Consider the following 27,008-nt stretch of genomic DNA (forward strand, 5'->3'; position numbering starts at 1 on the left):
ATACCATGTCCCTACAAACATTCTCATCATCTAAAGACTCACCCAGTGCATTCCTGAACCTCTCAGACTTATTTCAGTAGCCACAGGGACCTACTGTGATAGGTTGAGCATGTTTAGAGTAAACTCCAACACACTCAACCATGGAAGAAAATCGCCGATATATTATTAGAGCGGGGTTTTGAGTTGGCAATCAAATGCCAACTAATAATCAGATTAGTTAATCTAATCATAAATTTAATCTGACGTTAATCCCCTTTGATGTTTTTGAGTACAAGATTAAATTTCGCAGTGTTGCCATACAAAACAACAGAAAATGTCACTGTTGTTATCAAAACAATGCATGTTTTATTATAAAGAAGAAGACAATTGTAAATTTAATATGAAAATTAATGAAAACATAAATTTAAAACAAAAAAAAAAAAATTATTTTGGGTGTGCATAATTTATACTAATCAATAAATAGAACATTTTAATGATTATATTTACAAAAATTGTATTATTTTTTTTGATTCAGCTGTTTCCACTTTTGCATTTCATGCTTAAGTTTAAACCACCTTCATTGGGCGCTTAAACTTGCGAACAAAATTAACTAATTGAGTACTCAAAGACAACTTCCGAGACTTAATTTTAATTTAATCGCTAATCTTTCATCTAAAGATTGGCCTTTAAAGATTAAGGTATTAACAACTCCGTCAACGCCTCAACAAACTCCTCCGCCACTTCAACCGTCATTCCGACATCTCCACAGATACAACTCAGAACCCTTCTCATCCATAAAGTATCCGATGGTAGACCGCACAACACATTAGATGATGGTGATTGCATTTTGAATAATGCAATCTTTCATGACATCATAAGGGTGGTCACTAGGGTGGGTCGAAAAAAAAAGTTGAGTCAGTCACCCCCTACGATTAAAGATATGTTAATAACATTTCCAAAAATATGAAAAATCATGTCCACACAAAAAATTGGACTCCTCCGACCAAAATTAACGATTTCATTGACAAAAAACAAAAGGCCCTATCTACAAAAACATTTAAATATTAAAGGTAAAAAGTCTAATTTATCCATTTTTATATACGCCTATCATAATAACTAATAGGTTTCACTATTAAACAATTTGTTTATTCACTAGAAATAAATCGCGTTCATAGAAACAAATTTTTCAATTTCAATAGTTTTTTGCTTCTCCTGTAAAATTTTAAAAATGTTAGATAGGGCCGTTTGCGTTTTAGGTGACGATATACTATTTGAGCAACTTATTGATGAAAAACTGATTTTCTGAAAGAGACTATATATGGGAGCTAGGATCAATTATGGACCGATCCTATAAACATTTGGTGGAGGGTTTTATGTTCTTATAAGAGATAGATATGCAGAATTTCATCCTAATTGTACTGTTTAAGAGGGAATTAACGACCTTGAAGCCATTATTAAGAGCTCCAAAGCCCTATTCGGGGAGTACGGTTGTATGAGGGCTAGGGGAATAATCCATTTTCAATATAATCCATATTCAAACAACTTCGTCCTTGAGTAAAATAAAATATATCAGCCTATTTGCATCGAATTATCTGGAAAATTTCGACTTGTAGTTTGATTACAAGTCGGATGGACAAAGCTAAACTACTATAGTGCTGTAAGATATAATAAACTTTCCTCTTTTTTTGATATTAAGTAGGATCTGGAAGGGTTTGTAACTGTAAAAATAACAGTTTTATAATTCATTTTCAAAAAAAATGTTTTCGACGTTTTTTTCTGGCAAATTAATTATTTGTTGTGATAACGGTTGATAATGAATATATGAACATTTTTAAATATCTATAAAATAGCTGTTTATGCATAAAAGTGAGCATTTCAAAAGCCTATATTTCATATAATTAAAAGCTCTTTATTATTGTACAGCCACAATTTCAGATTTTGGAGAAGGATCCGAGATATCAGAAGTCGGGCATAGAATGTTACGTCTAATTTAAAAATCGTCTAAGGGTGAAATGTAGCTACAGCCAAGCCATAAATATTGATATATGATATTTTACGATCGGACTTAAAATGGCGGAGTAATATATAAAAAACAAAAAGGGCGGTATTTCTAGGCGTGGCAAAAAAATAATTTTTATATTTTTGGAAATGTTATTAACATATCTTTAATCCTAGGGGGTGACTGACACAACTTTTTTTGTCCATAGAGACCGACCCACTCTAGTGGTCACCTTCCGGCTTACCGGAAGATTGATTTCACCTGATGTTGGGACTTGTCACCCCCTTCTATTGACTTTATATCAGTGATTGCTTTTTCATTGTCGGGGTTTGCATTGGGATTGATCCCATGCTGCCTGTCATTCCGCAACGGGGCTACTATGGCAAGGGATTAGATAGCTCGAGTTCTTTAACAAAGTGCTTGTACATGGACTGGCTCAGCCATGTACAAAAATTGCTACCTGAGTTCTTCATTGAAGAATTCAGGGGCGCGGGTAGACCGTCTCTAGTCTACCCAGTGGATGAAAAAGACCACCGTGAAATTAGGCCGTCAAGGCAGGTATTCACGTTAAACTCTCGACATTCATTTGTCAGTTGGTACCTAACTACAGTGAATCAATTAAGTAATTTGCCTATGTAAAATTTTAAGAAAAAACTTTATCTGAACAATTATTTTTAGCAAAATAAAGCAATTTGTTTGTTGTATTTTTTAAAGAATATCTTATATTTTAATTTTCTACCATAAAAAGTAAAATCGTGATATTAATTAACGAGATTTTTGATAAAATTTGAACGTATTGTTAATTTTTAAGGTCAATAAAGTATTTTGCTTTTTTAGGTTTTTTGTTAATTTTTTAATATTGCTGCATTATTTTATAAAATTTAATATTTTTATTACTCCTATGTATTAGAATAACATTTTTTAGATATTTTAGTAGTGGAACGACTAAGTTTGGACATTTCTTAACCGATTTATTATCCTATATACCTAGAAGAATTTTTAAATATTTGACTTAACATTCTTTGATTTAATTTCGCAAATAATAAGTAAATAATAAGTAAATCAATGGATTTGGACCTAGAAAAAATGTTTAGTGGGGTATAAAACTACATATTATAACAAAATAATCTGGGTTTTTGTCATTTTGTATTGATAAATAAAAACTACATTACGAAAAGCCCATCTATTTGGGGAGTACTGTGAGAATTTTATTTTGAATTGTATAATATTGATTCTTATTCAATAAATCTAACACTAAGTATCATCCTAGCCACTCTAAGTATGGGGATATCACCGTATACCACTATAGAATTATTACATGCTAAAATCTTGATTTTCTACCTCATATTTTGAATGCTTTATTTTATTTGGGTTCTAACTATATACATATAAGTGTAGGTATTAGCTGAAAAATATTGCTTTTGTGGATCTTAGGTGATGAGAACCGCCTCTATTTGTATATATTTAAATTAAGTATTTTTCCCGTACCACACGATAGTTCACTTTATATTGTTTCCAAGCAACCTAAGGTCTGTTTAGAGGTCTAAATTTAAACATAGTGTTCTTTTAAGTTCGTTTATGGACTTTGGAGAAGATAAATGGGGACTTCAATGGTTTTTGCTATGATACAAGTCGCTCTCCTTTGGCAGTTAAAGATTTTGAAAGACAACTCAGTGCGTTTTTTAATAATTCTTTGTGTTATTTCATCAATTTCTATATTTTATATTTTTTTAATGATTGATTAAATATCTCATAATTGAATTTCATTGATTTATACTTGTTCTAAAAATCTAAACTAATTTTTTATATTGGAATTGCCTCATTATTTACCTTTAAACATTTTTAACGCAAATAACTACACAGTTTCACACAATAAGGATATGATTTTTGAAAATTACAATTGAAAAATACTTAACACGTGTCCTTTTAACAATAAAACAATAAGTTCCAAAAAGCAATTAAAAAATAATTTGAAAACCCCAACGAAATTAACTGGAAATTTCAATATGCAAAATACTTTATTGACGTGCAAATTCTGATGAAAAATAATAAAATGCAACAACAAATGCACCAAAATGTTTATTTGAATATTTTTTTCTTGGTTTTCCCATTCTACACAATCTCTATTTTTAATTGGAAAACATAAATTTACTTTTTACCTGTTTTTTTGAATTTTATTTATGAACAAAAAACAAAATTCTCTTAAAAAAAGTAGGCAAAAAACTTAGTTGATTTACTGTATATGAATGTATTAGTAGAATTCTCAAGCCAACATTGCTTCAAAAAGTCGGATTTAAAAATATTAAAAAAAAATTATTACATTTAAATTTTTATTTTAAAAGATTTCTTTAAATGTTAATCTGCAATATTGAAAAAATAATTAATTTGAAACATTTTTTTGTACCATACGAAAATTTACAACATTGTCTTTTTTCAGTTTTAATTTCAACAAAAAAAATTTAATGTCAAAAAAAAAAAAAAAATATATATTTTTTTCGTTTGTAAAAAATAGATTCTTTTCGGGCTATTAAATGTATTTAAATTGTGCAAAAAAAATAATAAAATATAACTTTAAGTGATAAAAAATACTTTATAGTGCTATAAGCCACGAATTTTCGCGACAAAGTTTTGAAGTTTTGAGAGAGAGTGACATTCTTACATGCAAGGCGAATTCATATAAGGTGGTGTTATTCAATCAACTAATAATTTCTTTTTCTTAATTCGCCTGGTTTACGTAGCTGTCAAAGTTTGTTATTGTTTACATTTTTATATTTAAAAATGTCCGTTGAACGGAGAAAATTTTGAATTATTTATGTAAAAAATCTGAAAATACCAAGCATCTCGAAAACAAATATCATTTTATTTAAATAATGGCATAATTGGTATGTATACAAATATGTTATTTAAAAAATATTTTTTTCTATTAAATGTTAACATATTACACAATATTGTTTTATATTTTATATTAAAATTGTGTAGATAACGTGATTAACTAAAAAAATCTCTTCCGGAACACTTAATATTAAGAAACGCATATGGCTTAATTTTGAAATCTATTAAATGTTAACAAATTAAACAATATTGTTTTATATATACACTATGTAGATAAAGAGATTAACTAAAAAAGGTCTGTTCCGGAACGCTTTATATAACAAAACCCATATGAGGTATTTACCCGTCCGGCGGCTGCTACATTATGGCCAAATATAGAAAATTACTCCGCCGGAGTAGAATTATCCATTCGCAACAAATATTCATTCATTCGTAATATAATATTTTCATGAATATGTACTTTTTTATGTTTATTTTTCACAAAAAATTAAGTTTTACTTAACTTCAGGCACTCACTTAAATTTTGCTAATTAATCTGCCGGAATAGAATTTTTCGTTTGAAACAAACATTATTAAATTCAGAATACATTTTCCTCACACTTTTTACAAAAATTTTCAATTCTTGGTGTTCAGTGCTGATATTGATAAAAATTATATATGACTAGCTATTAGGGTGATCGACTATTCGACATTTTTCAAAAACCGGTTTTCGAATAGTTGACATTTAAAAAAAAAAAAAAACGGTTGATATTTTTCAAATTCAGAAAAAACCGGTTAACCGGTTTTTCATTATAAATAAAAAAATATATTTTAATTTGAAAAACTTAATGTTTATGTTTAAATTTGATTAATAAAACATGGCCCGAAATGATTTTTAACAGTTTAAAACTTTAACTTTAGATCTAGTCGTCTGATTTACATTATTTCTTTAAAATTATTTCTATAAAATTAAATAAATAAATGAAATAAAAAAATAAAAAATAGGAAAAAAGTGTGACACTTCTGGAAATTTGCATAGGCATTCCAACACTTCCACAAAATTTCAGCCGTAAATTAATTATTGTAATTGGAATATAATCTTAAGATTGATAAAATTTTATCAAACAGTTATCCATTTTACAAAAAAGTTTAACCAAAGGAGCTGTAGAAAAATATACGCTAGTTCCTCGACTCGAATATTTTTAAAATTTAGACGGGCTGTATTATTATTTACTTAAAAATTTCATTTAAATAATCTTTGAATACAAAGCAAATAAAAGTATTCGAAACCGGTTTTTAAAAAGTGAAAAAACCGGGTTATTCGATATTCGAAAAATCAACATTAAGAAAAAACCGACACTGGTAAAGCAGAAAAAACCGGTTTTAAAACCGGTTGAAAAATCGAGTCGATCACCCTACTAGCTATACTCAGTGTGCTTTGCTACCCTAAAAACAATATAAATAAAAACCCCCATTAAGATTTTGAAGATTCTAGCTCTAGTAGTTTGCCAGATATAAATACGATTATTTGTGTTTAATTCTTATGGGAGATGCCTTGCGAACTATTGCAAGTTAATTTGAATTTTAATATAACCTTTGACAAATTAGAATAATCGAATAGTTTCCCAGATAGTCCACCCATTTCCCCAAAATGTTCACATAAATGCTAAAGTTCTGCAGGAAAAATTTTACGATTCTAGCTTAATAGTTTCTTAGATATACGAATTTTAATTCACATTAGTGTCAGAGTTCTGTGTGCAATATTTGAGGATTATAGCTCTAATAGTTTCCCAGATAAACGAATTTTTGTATTTAATTCATATGGGAAGTGCCACGCCCCCATTGCTAGTCCGCCAATTTATTACCCAAATGTTCACATGGATGTAAAAGTTGTTCGTGAAAAATTGGATGTAAAAGTTGTTCGTGAAAAATTTGAGGATTTTAGCTCTAATAGTTTCTCAGATATACGAATTTTTGTATTTAATTCATATGGGAGGTTCCAAGTCCCCCTAATGAAAGTCCGCCCATTTTTCCCCCAAGGGTTTACATGGTCGTTAAAGTTCTTCGTGCAAAATTTTAAGATTCTACCCGTAATAGTTTCTTAGATAAAATTTTTTACCTTTAAGTCATATGAGAATTGCGACCGCCTCTATTTGAAGTGGTTCCGACAAAATTTGATGACTCTAACTGTTATATTTTCTCAGATATACTAATTTAGCATTTTCTTCATATGGGAGGTGCCATGCCCATTATAGCTATGCTATGCCATTTTTTCCCCATATGTTCATATGGATATCAAAGTTGTCCAAACAAAATTTGAGGACTCTAGCTATTGCAGTTTCTGAGATATGCGACTTTTAAAACTTATTATATATGTGGGCCAGATATACAGGAAAGCACTGGGAAAATTTCAAGAAAATCGGTTCAGCTGTTTCGCCGGCTATAGACTTCAAACAAACCCACAAATAAACACACATTCATTTTTATACCCTACACCACTATAGTGGGAAGGGTATTATGCGTTTGTCCTGATGTTTGTAACGCATTAAAATATTAGTACTATACCCACCTTAAAGTGTACCGATGTCCGTCCGTCCGACCGTCCGTGTGTCCATGTAAACATTGTTAACAAAGTACAGGTCGCAATTTTCAAGATAATTTGATGAAATTTGGCATACATGTTTCTTTTGACTCAAGGAAGAAGCCTAAAAATCGGTTAAAATCGGTCCATTATTTCACCTAGTCCCCATACAACTGAACCCCCCGCGCTCATAATTCTCTATAATATTAATGTATCTCGATAAAAGTTAGCACAACTAAGTTTTATGCAAGCCTTGATGACCTTGCCGAATTTCGAAATGATCGGACTTCATTTGACCCTAGCCCCCATACAAAGCTCCCCTTCGGAAAATGACTTGAATATCCGCAATTCACTTATTAACACTGTTATGGCAATGAAATTTATCACAGACAAATATTATATAAATATAAATCTATCTAGCCCATTTTATCGGGATCAGTTCACATTTGCTCCTATCCCCCATATAAAGCCTCTTTCAGAAAATTAGTTTTTCGTCAATAAAATGCTTAAATAAAACGGAATCAAGGTAATATTCCAGATAAATGCTTTATTATGAAAAATAGATCACATGTAATATTCATAACTGGCCACGCCCGACTATACTTTCTTTCTTGTTTTTCATATGCCATCATTATCAAGAGTTATTTACTTATTTTCTGTTAAGATTTTAACTTACCTGTAATCTATGCTTTAGTGTTCTTTGCCTCATATCAAATACACAGATGTCACCCTTTTTTCCACAAGATATAAGTAACTGATGTTGAGGTGCAAATCCAAAACAAGATGCTCCCTGGTCATGACACGTAAAAGCTGTAAATAAATTAAAAAGTTGTAAACATCTGTCATATTTTTTTAAGATTCATTAACATAATGATGAGGGAAACGAAAATATGAAGATTTAGTTTGTAATGAACATTATGTATTTTGAGAAAACTTTATGTAAAACATATATTTTACATAATTTTCGATCCAATCATAAGCAATTATAAATATACTTACCACTAACGCATGATTTCTTTTGTGGCAATAACGTATCCCAAACTATGATGTTTTTGTTTTCTGAACTTTGTCCGGCTATAAATAACAAAAGAGTAAACAATTATTATTAATAAATCATAAAATAACATTTACGTTTACTAATTGATGTATCTATTATTTATACATACATGTATTTACAGTACATTAGTTATATTAGTTATGAAATTTTTAAATAGTTTAAGTCGGATCCTAGGTAAAATAAAATTTCACATACCGATAGAATTGATTCAAAGTTTTAAATTTCGAATAAAAAAATTAAATGTTTACTCAAGCAATATGACTACTTGTTTAGAAAAAAATCATCTTTTATACCCCATTTGCACATACACGAAATCTAGTACTTATGAGATTTCGAGCCAAATCAAGTTGATTTAAACTAGATTTTCCATGCAAACCAAATTCTACTTGCTTCATAAAAAAATTTTATTTGAGTTTGCACAGTGTCCGCTAAAACAATGTTTCTGTCAAAAATATGTATGTTAAAAATGGGAAAAATAAATGCAGAGGCTGTGTGAAATTTTATTTAAATCGGAGAAACGATAACAGATTTAGTTCTCATTTTACAATACTCTAACTAAGCAATATAAATTCAGTAATACCTGTCGCAAGTAAGCTGCAAGAACCCAAAAATACAAAGTCCGATAAAGTTTTATTATGACATTGGTGTGTCTAAAAAAAGATAAAACATTATTATGTATTTAAAACAACTTAAATATTTAATAACTTACAAAGAATGATCTATTGTTTTGTGTTGCAATTCCGGCTTGCCATAAACTTAGATTTCCATCGCCATCACCAATTCCAAATTTATTTCCTTGTTCGGAGAATCGACATCTTGTAACTTTAGCAAATGTGCCCGAAGGTCGTGGTGTGCATACAACTTGTTGATGACCCCACTCCCAAATCTGAACAGAACCATCTTGACCACCGGTTAAGTAAAGAGGCATCAAAGGATGTGCACTCATTCGTTTTACATTATCAATTTTATGTTTTAGTATCTGCAAAAATAAAAATGAGATATTTTAATATCAGTCTAATAACAAAAGCTTGAAAATAATCATAATTTGATATAATTATTGCAGAAAATTAGCTTTAACAATAGTCATGCATTAAACAAATATTGAAATAGTGTGTTCTTGAGTCATTACAAATAGATTGTAATAATTAAAGGAAAGTATGACTATTAGCTACTTTCAAAACATACAACTTCTTCATAGCTGCATATAAGATTTTATACAAAACATTTATAACAACATATTTCTAACAAAAATCATATTACATTTGTCCAATTTGCAACCCTCTTGTATCAACGTATCTTGTGTATTTCCATATTATTTTAGAGTATTTTAAAAGTGTCGTTAGTATTTAACTCACAAGTTTGAAGATATGGGGATATATGGGATACATATTTTATTTTATGTATATTGAGTTAAATCAACGTTTTTGAGATATTTGAACAAAATATTACTTACAATGTCAGTTCCTCTGCCAGACTGGGACGAATTTGTATGGTAATTCAAATTTGATTCAGGAGAAAGGGATGATCCATATGTCATTCTAAAATAAAAACAAAATAACTTAAATTAATTCAATTTCCATAAACTTTATTTTTGTTTTCAAAATTGTTTTTGGATATTCGATAATAAATTTTATATTATGTATTTATATCTTTAGCATTTTGAATAAAAATGACGTTGTAATTTTGACTTTAAATTTTATATTTATAACATGTTAAATTTGTTTTTTCTACTTATAATATGCAATACTAATATTAATATAACTTACTGTTCTGAGCTTTGAATCATCAGGAATCCTGTGTTGGAAGCAGTTTCATTATCTTTAGAGATACCAAGTAAGTCATAATCACATTCATCTTCATACCAGTTTGGCGATTCTAACAAAAGCGAAATATCTAATTCCTGTACTTCTCTAGGATTTGCTACCGCAATCATTGTTGAAGCATTATTGTTTAAACAAAAAGCGAGAATGGATTCGTGATCTTTGTGGATAATGCGAATAGGTTCGTTATCTTTTGTTGACCCATTGGCACCTATAAATTATAAAGAAGTTTATTTACTTAGAACCAATCTTTAGGTGAACGATTAGGGATTAAATTGAAATTAATCCTCGAAAGTTGTTTTTGAGTACACAGTTAGTTAATTTTGTTTGCTAGTTTAAGCGACCAATGGAGGTGGTTTAAACTTGAGCAAGAAATACAAAAGTGTAAACAGCTGATGCAAAAAAAAATAATAAAAATTTTATAAAAATAAACATTAAAATGTTTGATTTATTGATTAGTATAAATTATGGAGATTTCAAAATGCATTTTTTTGTTTTAAATTTAAGTTTTCATTAATTTTCATATTAAATTTCTTTTTTATAAAACATGCATTGTTTTTATAACAAACAGTGAGGTTTTCTGTTGTTTTGTATGGCAACACTGCAAAGTTTAATATTGTACTCAAAAACATCAAAGGGGATTAACATCAGATTAATTTATTTTTTGATTATCTAATCTGATTATTAATTGGCATTTGATTGCTAACTCAAAAACCCACTCTTAGAATATTTGTAATTTCTTAAAATTTTCAATAGAAGTATAAATATATATTACCATTATCGGTATAGTCATGCATTTGAACATCGTGTTTAGGTTCCATTTTTTTGCCAAATATTGCTTTGATGAATACATCTTGAGCTTCATCTTGACGAACTAGATAATTCCAAAGACGACGAACAGGACCAGCCGAGGAACTCATCACAAATGGTGTGTTATCCTTGTTTAACAGTGATCTATATTTATGAATAGAAATTCCAGGAACTCCGCTATTCAATTGACAACCTTTTACAAATTATTTAGACGTTAATGCTTAATATTTTATTAAATTTGATTTATTAATATAGTTTTTATTTACCTGGAATATAATCGTCATTAGGTGGACCCTTAGATGTTAATATTTTCTGTGCCATATCTTGCCAGCGGTTTAATGTTCTCAGAACTTCATGTGATAAAGGACTTAATACTGGTAAATCTATAAAAGAATTTTTTGTGAATAATTAATGCATTTTGAATAAAGGGTAATACAAATAATTATTGAAATCAAAATTGTATTCTTAAATTTGTTTGAAATTAATTCTTTTACTAAATTAAGTGCAATTAAGAAAAAAACTTTTGTGTGTGTGTGAGATCTTACAAACGAAAGATTAATATTACAAAATAAAATAATAAATAAAATAAATAAATATCATTTTTATAAAATTCTCAATTGCCAAAAAATCTTAAGATGTGCAAATCAAGAGAGTATTTTAAATTATAGTTAAAATATTTTACCTTGCAATTCTATCCCAGAAACATTTGTAAAATCTTGAACATGCTTTACAAACATTTTGATGAAAGCCAACCTTAAAATGCACCATGAATAGGACATTGGTTCCAAATGTTCCTTATTATCCTTACTGCTTTTCATACCAGACTTAGCATTAGTACTTAAACCATCATCTTCATCTTCTTCTTCATCTGATTCATATGGATCATCTGTATCATATTCATCGCAATCTATAAAAATTAAAATTTTTAAATATCATTAATATTGTTTAATGATATTTATTCAGTTTATAACTTATTGCCATTTAGAATTTATCCCGATATCTTTATTAAGTAATGTAATACTCATGTATATATGTCCGTTTACTTCATTTTCGGAAGTAAATTGTATATGAAAGAAATGACCAATTATGGACCGATGTGGAAAAAATTTCGCAGTGATTTATATATATATATACAAAACATATTTCTGTCAAATCTTATTTTGATATCTTTATTTCTTAATTAGATGTGCGAATTTAATTGATTTTCGAAAGTGAACCCAATTATGGACCGATCCAGAAAAAATTTCGCAGAATGATTTACACACAAAATGTACATATTTATGTTTATATGGGAGGTACGACTAGTTCACCGATTTAGGTGTTTTATGAGTACTTGAAACACATTCATGACGAATTTTAACTCGATATCTGTATTTAATAATGAAATATGTGCGGTTATCGGAAGTGGGCCTTATATAGGAGCTATGGTCAATTATAAACCGATCCGAAAAATATTTTCCAGAGTGATATGTGTATATACAAAACATATTTATGTCCAATATCTTTATTTCTTATTTAGTTATGTACATTAAAGAGATTTTCGGAAGTGAACCTTTTATGAGAACAATGATCAATTGTGGACCGATACAAATCTACGTTGGCAATATGATTCCCGTTCATATTATATACATATATCTTAATTAATTTAGCGATGATAACGATATAGTTAAGGAAGTTACTAACGATAAATCCATTTCCGAGAATATATACCTTTGTATGGGGGCTATGGGAAATTTTGGAGCGATTGTTATGTTTCGAACATTGATCCCTGGGTGAAAAAATAATGTGAGACCAGTTTATCTAATTATCTTTTGTAGTTTCTGAGAAAACTGAGAAAAAACGTATTTTTTTCGAGCTAGCCTAAAATTTTTACTCATAACTTTTTTACATTGTGAACCGATTTTACTGACTTTCAATACCAATACTACTTATTTCAATAATTAATATTTTCGGTAAATTTGGTTGATTTTTTTGCTAAGTTTTAACGTTAGCGTATTTTAGGCAGACAGACGGATAGTGGTGGAGTGTATAATAAGGTAGCGTTCAACATATAGCGTTCAAACATTATTAAAATATAATTAAAAAATGTACAATTTTTGGGTAAAATTAAAGCCATTTTTAGGAGACATCAGTTAACAACATTTTAAAAATAGTCTCACTGAAATACGAACTCAAATTTTGCTGAAATCGGCGTTTGTTGTTGCCCAAAAAACTAATTCTATTTTTGTCGCATTCGAACACCGTGGTTTTTGCAATAATATTAAAAAACAAGTAAGAAATTATAGTCGGGCGTGGCCGACCATATGATACCCTACACCAGTTATGAATATTAAATGTGATTTATTTTTCATAATAAAGCATTTATCTTCAATATTCCCTTGTTCCGATACATTTAAGCAATTTATGGATGAAAAACTAATTGTTCCGATACATTTAAGCAATTTATGGATGAAAAACTAATTTTCTGAAAGAGGCTTTATATGGGGGCTAGGGGCAAATATGGACCAAGCCCGATAAAATTTTGTGAATATATTTATATTGACATAATATTTTATTGTGCTGAATTTCATCGCGATATTTGTGTTTATAAGCTAATTTGGGACATTCAAGTAATTTTCTGAAGGGGACTTTGTATGGGAGCTAGGGTCAAATGTGGCCCGATCTTTATGAAATTTGGCAGGGTCATCAAGACTTCTATAAAACTTAGTTGTGCCGTATTTTATCGATATATCTGTTTATTTAACATAATTATGAGCTCAGAAGCCCTTTTCGGGGGGTTCTGTTCTATGGGGGCTAGGTGAAATAATGGACCGATCTTAACCATTTTCAATAGGCTTCGTCCTTAGGTCAAATAAAACGTGCGTGCCATATTTCATCCAATTATCTTGAAAATTGCGACCTGTACCTTGCGCACAAGGTTTACATGGACAGCCAGCCAGCCAGACGGACGGACGGACATAGCTTAATCGACTCAGAAAACGATTCTAAGCCGATTGGTATACTTTAAGGTGGGTCTAGGACGAATATTTTTGTATGTTACAAACATCAGCACAAATCCAATATACCCTCCCCACTAAAGTGGTGTAGGGTATAAAAATGCTAAAAATCAAATTATAGGGCTAATTAAAAGATAGAAGTTACTCCAATTGCTTTATTTTGGCCTTTATATGAAATTGTTTTTATTTTAAGAGAAGATTAAAAAATGTAATTGTGTTTTTTAATTAATATAATAAATACCTGTATTTTTCGGTTTTGTCAAAAAGTATGATAACATCGACATTTCGGGCGAAACAAACTGTTCGCGATAAGTTGGTTTATCTTCCTTCATATTGGTAGATGAGTTGTTGCTACCAAAGTTTCCTAAAATCTTCATGTTTAATTTAACACGTTGTTTTGTTATAGAAGTAACAGCATTCCACATGCTACTTTCCTCATTCGGTTCCTCTGTTGAGCAATTATTCGAAGCTGCATGGTTTTCACATGTAGCTTTTCTTAACAATTTCTTCATTCCTCCCCCAAATATAGTGGACCAAGTATCCGCAGAGAAATTATGGGCAACAAGACGGTATAGGATGCGACTATCACATGTAACTAAAGCATAAGTAGCTAGCGACACATATGTTGCAATAAAACTTTCCAATAGAAGAACATTTAATTTTGGTATATCTTCATCCTTTTCACTGGCTAGAAGTGCTCTTAAATTTGCAACACCGGGCCATTTTGAAGGTGTAGTACATACTACAGTTGGTTCATCTGTTGAATACATCCTCTTCCTGTTATATATATTTGTGTTGCCTATTAAATGTGAACATTCAAATGAAGAATTAAGTTTAGCGATATTTTCTATGCCTGGACTCTGAAATCCGTTTTGGGTAGAATTGTTAACCACAAAGCTTTCAGAGTCGCACAGAGACTGATAGATGCAAGAAGATAGTGCAACCGCAAGATCTCGGATTATAAATATTTCACAAAATGCATTTATATCAGAATTAGCAAATGGTGAAAATTTGATGACACTGTGTAGCATATCGATAGTTTGAGACTAAAAATATTAATAAAAATATAATAATTTAATAAGATCAGATGTACACATATAACATTTATTTATTAGTATATTAAAACACAATTATAAATTATATTCTTACTTATTTTACAGAGAGTGGAAGAGATTGAATCCAAGACCCAAGCCCACAACTACCCTAGCATCCATGTACATTAGGGTGCTTCAAACTTGTATCAAAAAAATTCTTCTCCTACTAAAAGTATATTTTAATTGTTCAGTTACGGATAAAAATACCTTCATTCGTTTTTGAAATTTTGCAATCGATTTACTGTATCGACAGAAAGCCAGTTGGAGCCACACTAAAACGAAGTACATTATTTGAGCATGAGTTCCATTTCTCCGTTTTATATTTCATGGAATAATTGATGCCGATAACTTGAAAACCTCATTTTTGAAACTGACGCATTTAGTCTAAATATATATCATGCGTTATAACGGAAAATAATTATCTTGGAAACAATTTTTATAGAATTTGTTACATATTTGGGATCCATTTTTTCTACTATAACTACTATAGATTTGGACCCCGAAGATATCTGGGGTCTTCAGAAAATTGATTTCAACAAACACACACTCGGACAGATAGACAGGCGGACATGGCTTAGTCGACTTCGCTATATACTTTATAGGACCAGAATATATATACTTTATAGGACCGGATAATTATATCGTAGAAATTATAAACGGAATGAAATATATAACCTTCTAACTAAGATGAAGGGTATTAAAATGCTCAAACTCCGAATTTGTTGCAGGTCATGTAGTTATCATACAATGAAACAATCTTGGAAATCGTCCGAAGTTACAATAATTTCATAATAATAAATACCACACAATACTGAGATTAGTATGTAGGTTAGGTTGATACGAGGATATATACAATAAATCCGAAGATTTGAATTTTTGTATTTTAATTTTTTTGGAACGTTAATTTTGTGTATATGTATTACAATTCCTATTCAATAAAAAGCAAAACTATTTATTTAATAGCAAAATTTTAGCCATATTTTCCTTGTAAATAACCCTTAACACTTTGAAACAATTACTTTTTTATACTGACGATACCATACGATTTTTAATTTAATTTGGGCTCTCTGGTGTAGGAATCTAAATATGTACTGAATATTGAAGAGCTATGTAAGTAAATCATGTAGACGCCATAGACACATGGTATGGAATAGCTTATTTGGGTCTTCCAACTAAAAGTGCAAAAGTTGCTATTATTCTCGTATTTAAAACGCGTCGTTTGAGAGGCATTCCTCCAAAAATAGTGGTCCACGGGACACCCTAATGAACATCCAGACGGACAAACACGGCTTAATCTTTAAAAACATCAGCACAAACGCTTAATACCCTCCCCATTATAATAATGTAGGGTATACAAATTTACATTAACACAATTTCTCTCAGATGCATGCATCTGAGTAACAGTTGCAATATTTGGTACTTTTTTTATAAAAGAGCAATTTTTTCAATGATTGGTAAAGTGCTGTGGCGTCACGTCAAATTGGCTCTCTCAAACGTACATATATTTTTTTGATTGTGTTAGTAAAAAAACTCAAACCGCATATAGAATAGTTTTTAGATTATATCTTTATTGAGACTTTCCATTTCGATTAAAATTTTTCCTCGTACATTCTAACAATTTCGAATTGTTAATATATAGAATTATTATTGTCTTATTCTAATGAATAAGCTACTTTTTTTAAAATAATAAGTTTTATGTAAAAAACAAGTATCCATACTCATGAGCAGAGATGGGGGTAGTGCACTAATTTTTAACTATCACTAATAATTAGTGGTAGTTCAAAATTATTCACTACTTTTATTTTTTAACTAAAAATATTTTATAAATAGTTAATATATTTGTTTTTACAGCCTAGTGAAATATTTTTTTCTACACTAAATTATTAGTTAAAAAGATAGTGTCATCGCTATCAAAATCTGTATTTTCCATTTTAATAGATGTTATTTTGAAAACCTGTCACCTATAGACAGGCGGGTGTGGCGGCTAGGAATCTACTAAGTCTTCGTTAGTGAAACCTTCGCGCGACAATCATACAAAAATTTTGTACGAAGTAGGTCTGCTTGATCAAGGTAATTCCCTTCGCGCAATTACGGATTATGATATCATGACCCTAGACTTCGGGGAAACACCTGACATGTATCCGATAGACTGTTTGGTGGGTGTGCAGTTTTCAGTGACGGGTTCAAGATGGATACCGGCACGGGTGCCGGTGTCTATATCGCTGATATCAACATAAAACGGTCTTTCCGACTCCCTGACGAATGTAGTGTCCTCCAAGCAGAGATCCTAGCGATCTGGAAAGCGACGGAACTGATAAGGAATCATATCGATCCGGGGTCGGTTGTGACAATTTATGTTGATTGCGCCTAGTTGTAGATTGTAGAAATGCCCTTAGGGTCATTATGAGACTGTTTGTCATTAGATTGTGTTGGGTGCCAGGGCACTGTAATGTGCATGGTAATGAGGTTGCGGACGAACTAGCTAGATTAAGTTCGAATCTTAATATAGATGACAGGGTAAGGATGGTAAAACCACCCATTTGTCACTATAACAGGATGATATTCGAAAGAATACGTGATATCATTAACCAGTCCTGGAATAGTATTTTGGATTGCAAGATATCAGGCCCTGTGGCCAAAACTTGATATGGGTGCTACCAAAATACTTATAGGACTGAAAAGACGCAGTCTAAGGGTTCTGATAGGGTTTCTAACTGGACACTGCTCAGTTAGAACCTTTGTCAGTAAGTGGGACAGTAGTATACCGGACTATTGCATGTTATGCGAAGATGAGGAGGAAGTAGAGACGATCGAGCATATTATCTGCCAATGTCCTAGGATACAAAACCTCAGGCTGAAATGGCTAGGGAATAGGTTCCATGGCGAACTGGGGGAAATTGCGGGACTTAACCCTCGCAACCTACTAGATTTTGTCAAGGGAATTAGTCACTTCTTTGACTGGACTTTATAGGGGAACATAGATTTTCTTTATTATATATGATTATTTATTTATCTGTATTTAATTATCTATTCATATATCCTTTTTACCTATTTTCTTTCATTCTTGTGTTGTTGTAGCGTTTTTTGTCTTCTCTGTTTTGAATCTTCACTTCTTGAAGGGAATCACAATGGACCTTATGGTCTCCGAGTGGATATACACCGTTTTTACGGTGTATAACCCTTCTTAACCTAAACCTACTTTGAAAAAATTGAATCATTTATTGTCTTACAAATTCTTTAATTTTAATTTAAAAAATTAGTGCAAAGAAAATTATTGCAGCCTTTTGTTAGTGACTGTTCAAATTTTTAACTATTTGAGTGTAGTGCTTTTTTCTACACTATCACTCAATTGAGTTATAGTTAAGAAAATAAAATTATCACTAAAAAATATTAGTGCTAAAAATATAAGCTTCACTACCACTAAGCTGATGAAAATTAGTGAAAAATATATTTTTTGAAATAATATTTAGTGCTAGTGAAATATTGATTTAACTAAATATTTAGTGCACTACCCCCATCTCTGCTCATGAGTATATTTTAAAAATTATTTATTTTTCATAAAGAAACTTTATGTTGAATTTTCAGATATATTTAAGCAATTTATTGATGAAAAACAGAGATGGGGGTAGTGCACTAAATTATTAGTTAAATCAATATTTAACTAGCACTAAATATTACTTCCAAAAATATATTTTTCACTAATTTTCAGGAGCTTAGTGGTAGTGAAGCTTATATTTTTAGCACTAATATTTTTTAGTGATAATTTTATTTGTTTAACTATATAACTCAGTCACTAACAAAAGGCTTCAATAATTTTCTTTGCACTATTTATTTTTATGAAAATGAAAGAATTTGTAAGACAATAAATGATTAATTTTTTTAAAAGGTACATCTATTAAAATGGAAAATACAGATTTTGTTAGCGATGGCACTATGATAGACCCTACATATGCAGTTACCCCAACAACATCTCATGCTTTAAAAAGAAATGGTTGAAACACCTAAATTCCAAAACTTTTGCCTTCTTCTGCTCAAGTATAACGATTTTTTCTTTAGCGGAATGGTGAACTCTCCTCGGAGAATTAAATTAATTGGTTAATTTTGTACCTCGATTGCCACGTCATCTGCGTTGCCAGTTGCCAAAATGATGTGGTTACTGGATGTTTTTTAGGCAATAGCTTGGAACCTTTGTAAATTATGAACGTTTTACTCATTAATAATATTCGTCCAATGAGTTTTTGGTTGACTTAAACCATTTCTAGACTGTCCTATTAACTTAAACTTTCAAATGAGTGAAACATTTCTCTGTTGAAAAAAATAGTGCAGGAATATTTTTTGAACTAATAATTTAGTGTAGAAAAAATTATTTCACTAGGCTGTAAAAACAAATATTTTAACGACTTTTAAAATATTTTTAGTTAAAAAATTTAAATATCACTATCACTATTATTGAATGAGGCTTATATTTTTCAATTCATCACTAAACATAAATAAAAGTAGTGAATAATTTTGAACTACCACTAATAACACTGTAAGTATGTCAAAATGACACAGAAAAACGCCTAGACACCTAAACTTAATTTTGGGCCATAGAATCAGATGGCGTACTCCGTTTTGAAAAGTTAGGTCAAAATCGGCAGATTTTGCATTTTGAATTTTGTACTGTCACTGAGTAATTTTTGGTTTTATTACCTTATAAATATTAAAAAAAAATTTCAGACATATACAAGTCGATATATACTAGAAAAAAATCGTTCAGTATTGAATAAAGCCAAATTGTCATTTATATCGTCACCTGAAATGCAAAAGGTTATAACAATCAAAAAATTAAAAAATATTTTTTTGATTGGAAATGGTCCACAATATCAAAACTCTTTATTAAATTGAAATTTAAAAAACAATATAATTGGGAATGTATTGGCACACGTATTTGTAAATATGTGTTTATTGATGTTGGGAGTTTTAATTTTATTATGCCCTTTTGCATATAATAAATCATAAATATGATTTGTGGGTTATATTGTTTTGTTTGTTTACATAGATCTGAAGATTTTATGTTATAAATGAATTTTTGCATTACCATTTATAAATTTAGATATTTGGTTTTAATATAGTGTTTTCTTTAAAACGGAATTGGCCATGAAAAAAATAAAAATTTTGAAAAAGTGGTTTCGCAATTTTCTATATCTGGTGACAATTAAAAAAGTAAATTTGCAAAAATATCAATTGATTTATATTTGAACACATTAAAAAATGAACGACAAGGATCGTAAGATATATAAAGAACACATTAACAAATTTTGTTTTGTATGCGGAATGTATACACCGATGGAACATCTACGACATTTAGTTCATGATGGACTTAAAGCTTATAACAGCTATTTTTTAATTACTTCCGCGGAAGAAATGAGAAATGTACATTATAAATAAGCTAAATGTTGTTATGCTCATCTGAGTTTTATTTAAATGAATTCGCCATTTTTGACAATAGAATTCCAACAAAAGTCAATTTAAAATTTTTTGATGTCCAGGTAAACTAAAACATAACAAATCTTGATATAAGAAAAGAAATATAAATATTAAAATACATCTCTCAAAATTGTATGTCCTTTAAACCTTGAAGTCCTTTAGCAGGACCTTTTCTGTAAAACTTAATATCACAATTGCTACGGGTGGACTCTTGTTTCAACTTTATAACATCGTTTCAATGCAAGAATTTTTTTATATTTTTTTACAAGGTAATAAAATCAAAAATTACTTTAGAGGCAGTATAAACTTCAAGATGCAAAATCTCCCAATTTTGACCTAACTTTTCAAAACGAAGTATGTCATATGATTCCATGGCCCAAAATTAAGTTTACGTGTTTCGGCGTTTTTCTGTGTCATTTTGAAAGTTGAATTTTTATTTACAGTGTAATTAGTGATAGTTAAAAATTAGTGCACTACCCCCATCTCTGATGAAAAACAAAATTTCTAAAAGAGGCTTTATATAGGAGTTAGGGATTTATTTTTATATAATGGTTAGTTATTCTGAATTTTATCGTGATACTAATGTTTATAAGTCAATTTTTGCACGTTTAAGATATTTTTTAAAGAGTGGGTTTGTATGGGGGCTAGGGTCAAACGACGGTTGATCATTACAAAAATCGGTATGGTCAGTTATGCCTGTCAGGTTGTATGGTTGTATGGGGGCTAAGTGAAATAATGGACCGATTTCAACCATTTTCAATAGGCATCGTCCTTGTGCCGAAAAACACGTATGGTCCAAATTTTATCAAATATCTTGAAAATTCCATGAAACAAGTTTTACATGGACAGACGGGCATGTCTTAATCGACTCAGAAAATTATTCTGTATCGGTATACTTTAAGGTGGGTGTAGCACCAATATTTTGTGCATTATAAAACATCAACACAAACGCATAATACACTGTCCACAATAGTGGTGTAGGGTATAAATAATCGAGTGAATGAGAGAGATTCAAGAGTTGCTCATTGTCTTTTAACATTTATTTATATGCAGTGTAAAAGATAAAGATTAAAAAAACTTAAAACTACTTTACAAACGACATCTTAATCACATCTAAAAATGCGATTGCATATTTTTCGCTTTTATAAACCAAATATTTCCTTACAAATAAAAACCGAGTTAAAAGTGAGGAAAGAGATGTTGAAAAGTCACTACAAATAACATATTCGAAGTACATCAAATCTTGGTGAAAAACCAATGAAATTTACATAAGCGTGTCATTGAAAGAATGTGGTTTATTTTTGACATCCAAATATCGGATTTTTACTGCATCTATGAATAAGATTAGATGTAGTTCAAAGTTGTCAAAAATGAACAACATCCCTTCAATGACACGCTAAAGTAAAATTCATAGGTTTTCCACCAAAATTGGAAGTACTTCAAGTATGTTATTCGTGGTGAAAATTCTACTTCTTTTTCCTTACTTTTTTGCTGGGTAAATACATAACAAAAAAACATATGTTTACAACATCGAATCAAACTTAGTGTACAATGGTTTGTATAATCACAGAACGAACGTTCATGCGTATAAATGTCACAGTCATTTCCATTTCCACTTAGTGTGGAAAGGTAATAAAAATTTACTAACGCAATCAAAGCAAGTATGATTGAATAATTGATGTCATACTTTACAAACAACATCTTAATCACATTTAAAAATGCGATTTCAATTTTTTGCTTCTATAAACCAAATATTTCTTTAAAAATAAAAACCCAGTTAAGACTGTGGAAGGAGATGTAGAAAAGTCACAACAAATAACATAATCGAAGTTCATCAAGTTTTAGCAAAAGAAGTGTGGAAAAAGATGTAGAATTTTCATCACAACTAGTAACCCGAAGTGCTTCAAATTCAGGTGAAAAACCTCTGAATTTTACATTAGCGTGTCATTGGAGGGATGTTATTCATTTTTGACAACTTTGAACTACATCTAATCTTATCTTTAGAAGCTGTAAAAATACGATGTTTATATGTCAAAAATAAACCACATTCTTTCAATGAAACGCTTATGTAAATTTCATTGGTTTTTCATCAAAATTTGAAGTACTTCGAATATGTTGTGTGTAGTGACTTTTCTACATCTCTTTCCCCATTTTTAACTGTGTTTTCATTTGTAAGGATATGTTTGGTTTTTAAAAGCGAAAAGTTTGCAATCGGGATAGGATATAATAACCTGATGTGATGGAGAAATTGTGGAGGCATAAACAACTTAATTATGACTATTTTTCAGAGATACTAGTATGTATATTTAACGTAATTATGAGCTACACTATTGGGGGTGTCCGGTTGTAAGGGAGTATATGAATTAATAGGACATGGCATAATCGACTAAAAATTATTCTAAACTGACAAACACAAAAAAATTACATGAACTTTTTAATAAATTAGTGTGAAATTCTATCTTAAAAAGAATGATTACTTAATTTGTCGTTAAATTATAACTTACCTGTAAATATTTAATGGGATCTGCGATAACAGTCTTATTTCCTGCTACACATGCGCTGAGTAATGGAAGCGTAGTTGGGAATGGTAAAGGACTTAAAAGCTGTTGTTGAGTTTTTTCTTGTTGAAGCTCTTGAAGAAGAAGTACCAGTTCCATTCGAACTGAAGCTAATCCTCCACCACTAGCACCATGTAAAGAACAATAACTTAACAATGTTCGTAGAAGTGTTTCATTAGCTAAAAATAAAATATGAACAAACATTAATGATTATTAGGAATAGAAAATTTACACTTGAAATGTGACAAAAACTATACAAAAGTGTTCGTATATGTTGCGATTGTGCCATATTGTACCAGAGTTGTCATTGATTTTTTTTATAAATTTCTTACACTTCCCTCATCTATGTGATTTTTGTATTATTGATAATATGTCCGTAAAATTATATGGATAAGTTCAGCATTTGTAATGGACGAATTCACTAAAAATGCTCTAGTTACTAAAGTAGTATGAAGTAGCAGATGAAATTTTGTGATACTTACTACTGATGGTTTTTCAAAATTTGGGTTTGTATAGCTTTTTTTAGTTTTTTTAATCACTTAATTTATCCAAAAAATTAACCCGCAAAAAATCTCGATAACCACATCGAATGATTACTTACTACTTTTAAAACACGTGCTAATTCACAAAGAAAAACTTTAAGGAAGAATCATAGACTTTATTTAAAAGTAAAGTGTCTAAAATCAAATTTAAAAACCTTAAAACGGCATAAAAATATGTATAAACAGTATACCGCTTTCAACCAGCAAACGCTCGATACGTGAAAAACTATATGAGCTTGCGCAATGCAGATGGTCGACTGAAGCCACCTGTAGACAGGCAAGGATCATGTGGCCATCTTACAACCCACAAAGATCCCAGGCCCTTTTCTACATTCCGAGAGTTAATCTACGGAACTTAACGGCAGTGGTAACTGGCCACTGGCCTTTCGGACTCCATGCAAGAAGACTGAACTTACCCAGTAACGACTTCTGCAGGAGCTGCCAGGATGAAGAGGAAGAAGAGAGTATAACTCACTTCCTCTGTCATTGTCCCGCCCGAGCTGATCACAGAATGGGCCTGCTAGGTAGCTATTTTCTGCATGACTTAGCGGATCTATCGGATGTTAATATCCGAAAGATAGATTCCTATATTCGTGCGACAATCTGGTTCGGTGTAGGAAACCAGAGTGATTAGGTCGAAGTGTACTAATACGCCGACCGTTTTCTCTCGTTTCAGGTATCACAATACTGGACCCAAGTGTTTCCCCAGTGATGACATCGCGAGGACGACCTGCCTACCTAACCTAACCTATAAACAATAACAACCCAATAAACAGAAACCTTTGAAATGATAATAAATGGTAAATATATATGTATTTGAAAACATATTTAAATATCATACATAGCCTTTGAGAACAAATTTGAACATTTTTGTTTTCAAATGGAAAATTAGTGCCATCTCAAACAAAAAGGCAGTTAGAAATCAAACATATTTTTCAAATGTATTTCAAATTTAAAACAAGGCTTGAAGTAAGCTTGAAACTGAAAAAATTTTCAAACGTATTTCAAGTATTAGTATTTTCATGCATTTTTCAAACCCTAATTATAATGCTAACTTTTGCAAAATTCATATATTTTTTGCATCAACTGAAAATAAGTCATTCATACATTAATTTTATCATATTATTCATTTATATCTTCGATTACTTCTCACCTGAAACGATTCGATTACGTCACCTGAAACGCAAACGGCCCTAACTAACCAAAAATTCAAAATCGATTTTATTGTTAATTTTGTATTGCATCAAAACAAATGTCCACACCAAAAATTGGACTCCTACGTCCAACATAATCGATTTTATTGACAAAAAACAAAAGGCCCTATCTACAAAAACATTTGAATATTGAAGGCAAAAAGTCCAATTTATCCATTTTTATATACGCCACTGTCAACCATGATAACAAATGATAGGTTTCACTATTAAATAATTTGTTTATTTACTACAAATAAATCGCGTTGATAGAAACAAACTTTTCAATTTGAATAGTTTTTTGCTTCTCCTGTAAAATTTTAAAAATGTTAGATTGGGCCGTTTGCGTTTTAGGTGACGAAATATAAATATCACACATTATATTTTATTAAACGTTTTTTCAAATTATCATGTTTCAAAAATGTTCACAGGTTTGAATCAGTGTTTATTGGGAAGGTTAAGCAATAATCAAAATATGATTTAAATTGCATGGTTTGAAGTGTTAGCTATAATCTACCGTGTAAAATTTATCACAATTAAACAATTGAAAGAAATCATTTTTTCCGGCACGTTTATGTACTAAGCTAAAAATATGTATGTGTACCACCTCCTATTTTATTAATGTTTATTTGTACATTTCAAGGGTAGAAAAATACATAAAAACATAAAATTCTATTGGTTCATGTAGGCCGACAAAATTTGAAAAAAAAAAATCGAAAAAATGAGACAAAGTTATAGTTTTCTAATGAATTGAGCTGCGCTGAATCCGAATTTGAGATTCTCTCTATCACATCTGGGATTTAAGATATCATGTTCAGAAATTTGAATAACGTCATTTTGGTCATTGTTGAGATGTTATAACGGCGCCAATAGAACTTTATTTATAAAATGTTGTATGCCATCTTCTTCGAGATATTTTCACCTAAAAATGTTGAAATGCATCTCAATCCTTTAGAAAAGTATAATTTGGCCAATTATTTTTCAACTATGATAATAATAAATACATCAATATGTATTTTAATTAATAATTTTTAGTATCTTAAAAAATAGTACAATTAATATATTACCTTTCAACCAGCGCTTCCTTTTAGCAGCTCTCATAACTTTAACTTCAAAATCATGTTTTTCATGCATTAGAATTTCATGAAGAGTCGGTTTTTCTGATAAAATATATGATGTTGGCATGTCTTTTTCCTAAAATAAATAAAAGCAGATGTACAAACATAAATAAATTAACATCAATTTATAAATTTAAATATTTTTTTACACTATAAGAATTACGAAATATATGTAAAACAAAAATTCATGTTTTCACGAATATTAGATAAATAAAAATTAAATTTTAATTTAGATAAGAAACAAGCATACCTCTACTATCTGAATTTAGTTTAATTTTAAAAACTTTTGTTTCGTTTAAAAGTTATTTAAAAATAGAAAAATGTCATTAAAGCAGAGCAAGGCATTTCCTATGCACGCGTGCTTTTAGGCCGTTACTAAATTTACAACAAAGTACTCACACGTATTAAAAACTCATCCAGTCTCGATTGAGCGTTCATTGAACGAGGTTGTGTTGTCACATGTATGTTAAAGCAGGGATGGACATCTTAATGTTTTTAACATAATCTACGTTTTTAGAATTATATTTTTTTCTAAATTAACTTATTTTAAAGATTTTTTAATTCTCTTTAGCTATTTTTAATATTTCATTACATATTTTTTGCAAACATGACCGAATAGAATATTAGATGCATTTTTATGATTTTACAAATCCAGTATTAACTTACATTCCCCATAATAACTTTCAAATATCTCAGAATGTTTTTAAATAGGTATACTTCCAAAAATAAACAAATTTTAAATCTAAAATATTTCTTACGAAAAATTACAACTTTTCTTTTTTCAGTTTTAAATAAAATAAAATGTCAAAGAATAAAAAATATTTTTTTTTTCGTTTGTAAAATATAAATTATTTTCGGATTTTTAAATACATTAAAAGTGTGGCAAAAAATAATAAATATTAAGTTTAAGTGATAAGTAAAACTATTAAGTGCTAATATCCTCGCAATTTCGCGAAGAAAATTTGAAGTTTTGTGAGTACGTTT

General features: G+C 30.0%; 1 protein-coding gene across 1 annotated transcript in view; it reads right to left on the reverse strand.

Moving 5' to 3' along the window:
- Positions 1-27,008, reverse strand: part of LOC119599707 (dmX-like protein 2) — a 107,238-nt gene that overhangs the window by 19,175 nt on the left and 61,055 nt on the right. Inside the window, exons 8-19 of the mRNA XM_037949601.1 lie at positions 25,974-26,100; positions 23,121-23,353; positions 14,295-15,099; positions 11,740-11,964; positions 11,324-11,440; positions 11,023-11,250; positions 10,194-10,458; positions 9,881-9,965; positions 9,137-9,406; positions 9,008-9,077; positions 8,370-8,444; positions 8,047-8,180 (exon numbers count right to left, since the gene is read on the reverse strand). Coding sequence (XP_037805529.1) covers positions 8,047-8,180; positions 8,370-8,444; positions 9,008-9,077; positions 9,137-9,406; positions 9,881-9,965; positions 10,194-10,458; positions 11,023-11,250; positions 11,324-11,440; positions 11,740-11,964; positions 14,295-15,099; positions 23,121-23,353; positions 25,974-26,100 — 2,634 coding nt within the window. The remainder of the gene's footprint in view (positions 1-8,046; positions 8,181-8,369; positions 8,445-9,007; positions 9,078-9,136; positions 9,407-9,880; positions 9,966-10,193; positions 10,459-11,022; positions 11,251-11,323; positions 11,441-11,739; positions 11,965-14,294; positions 15,100-23,120; positions 23,354-25,973; positions 26,101-27,008) is intronic.

This window comes from Lucilia sericata, unplaced genomic scaffold (assembly GCF_015586225.1).
Source record: "Lucilia sericata isolate MDLA Ls3-8-SP2 unplaced genomic scaffold, ASM1558622v1 Contig000085F_arrow, whole genome shotgun sequence".
Taxonomy (NCBI): Eukaryota; Metazoa; Arthropoda; class Insecta; order Diptera; family Calliphoridae; genus Lucilia; species Lucilia sericata.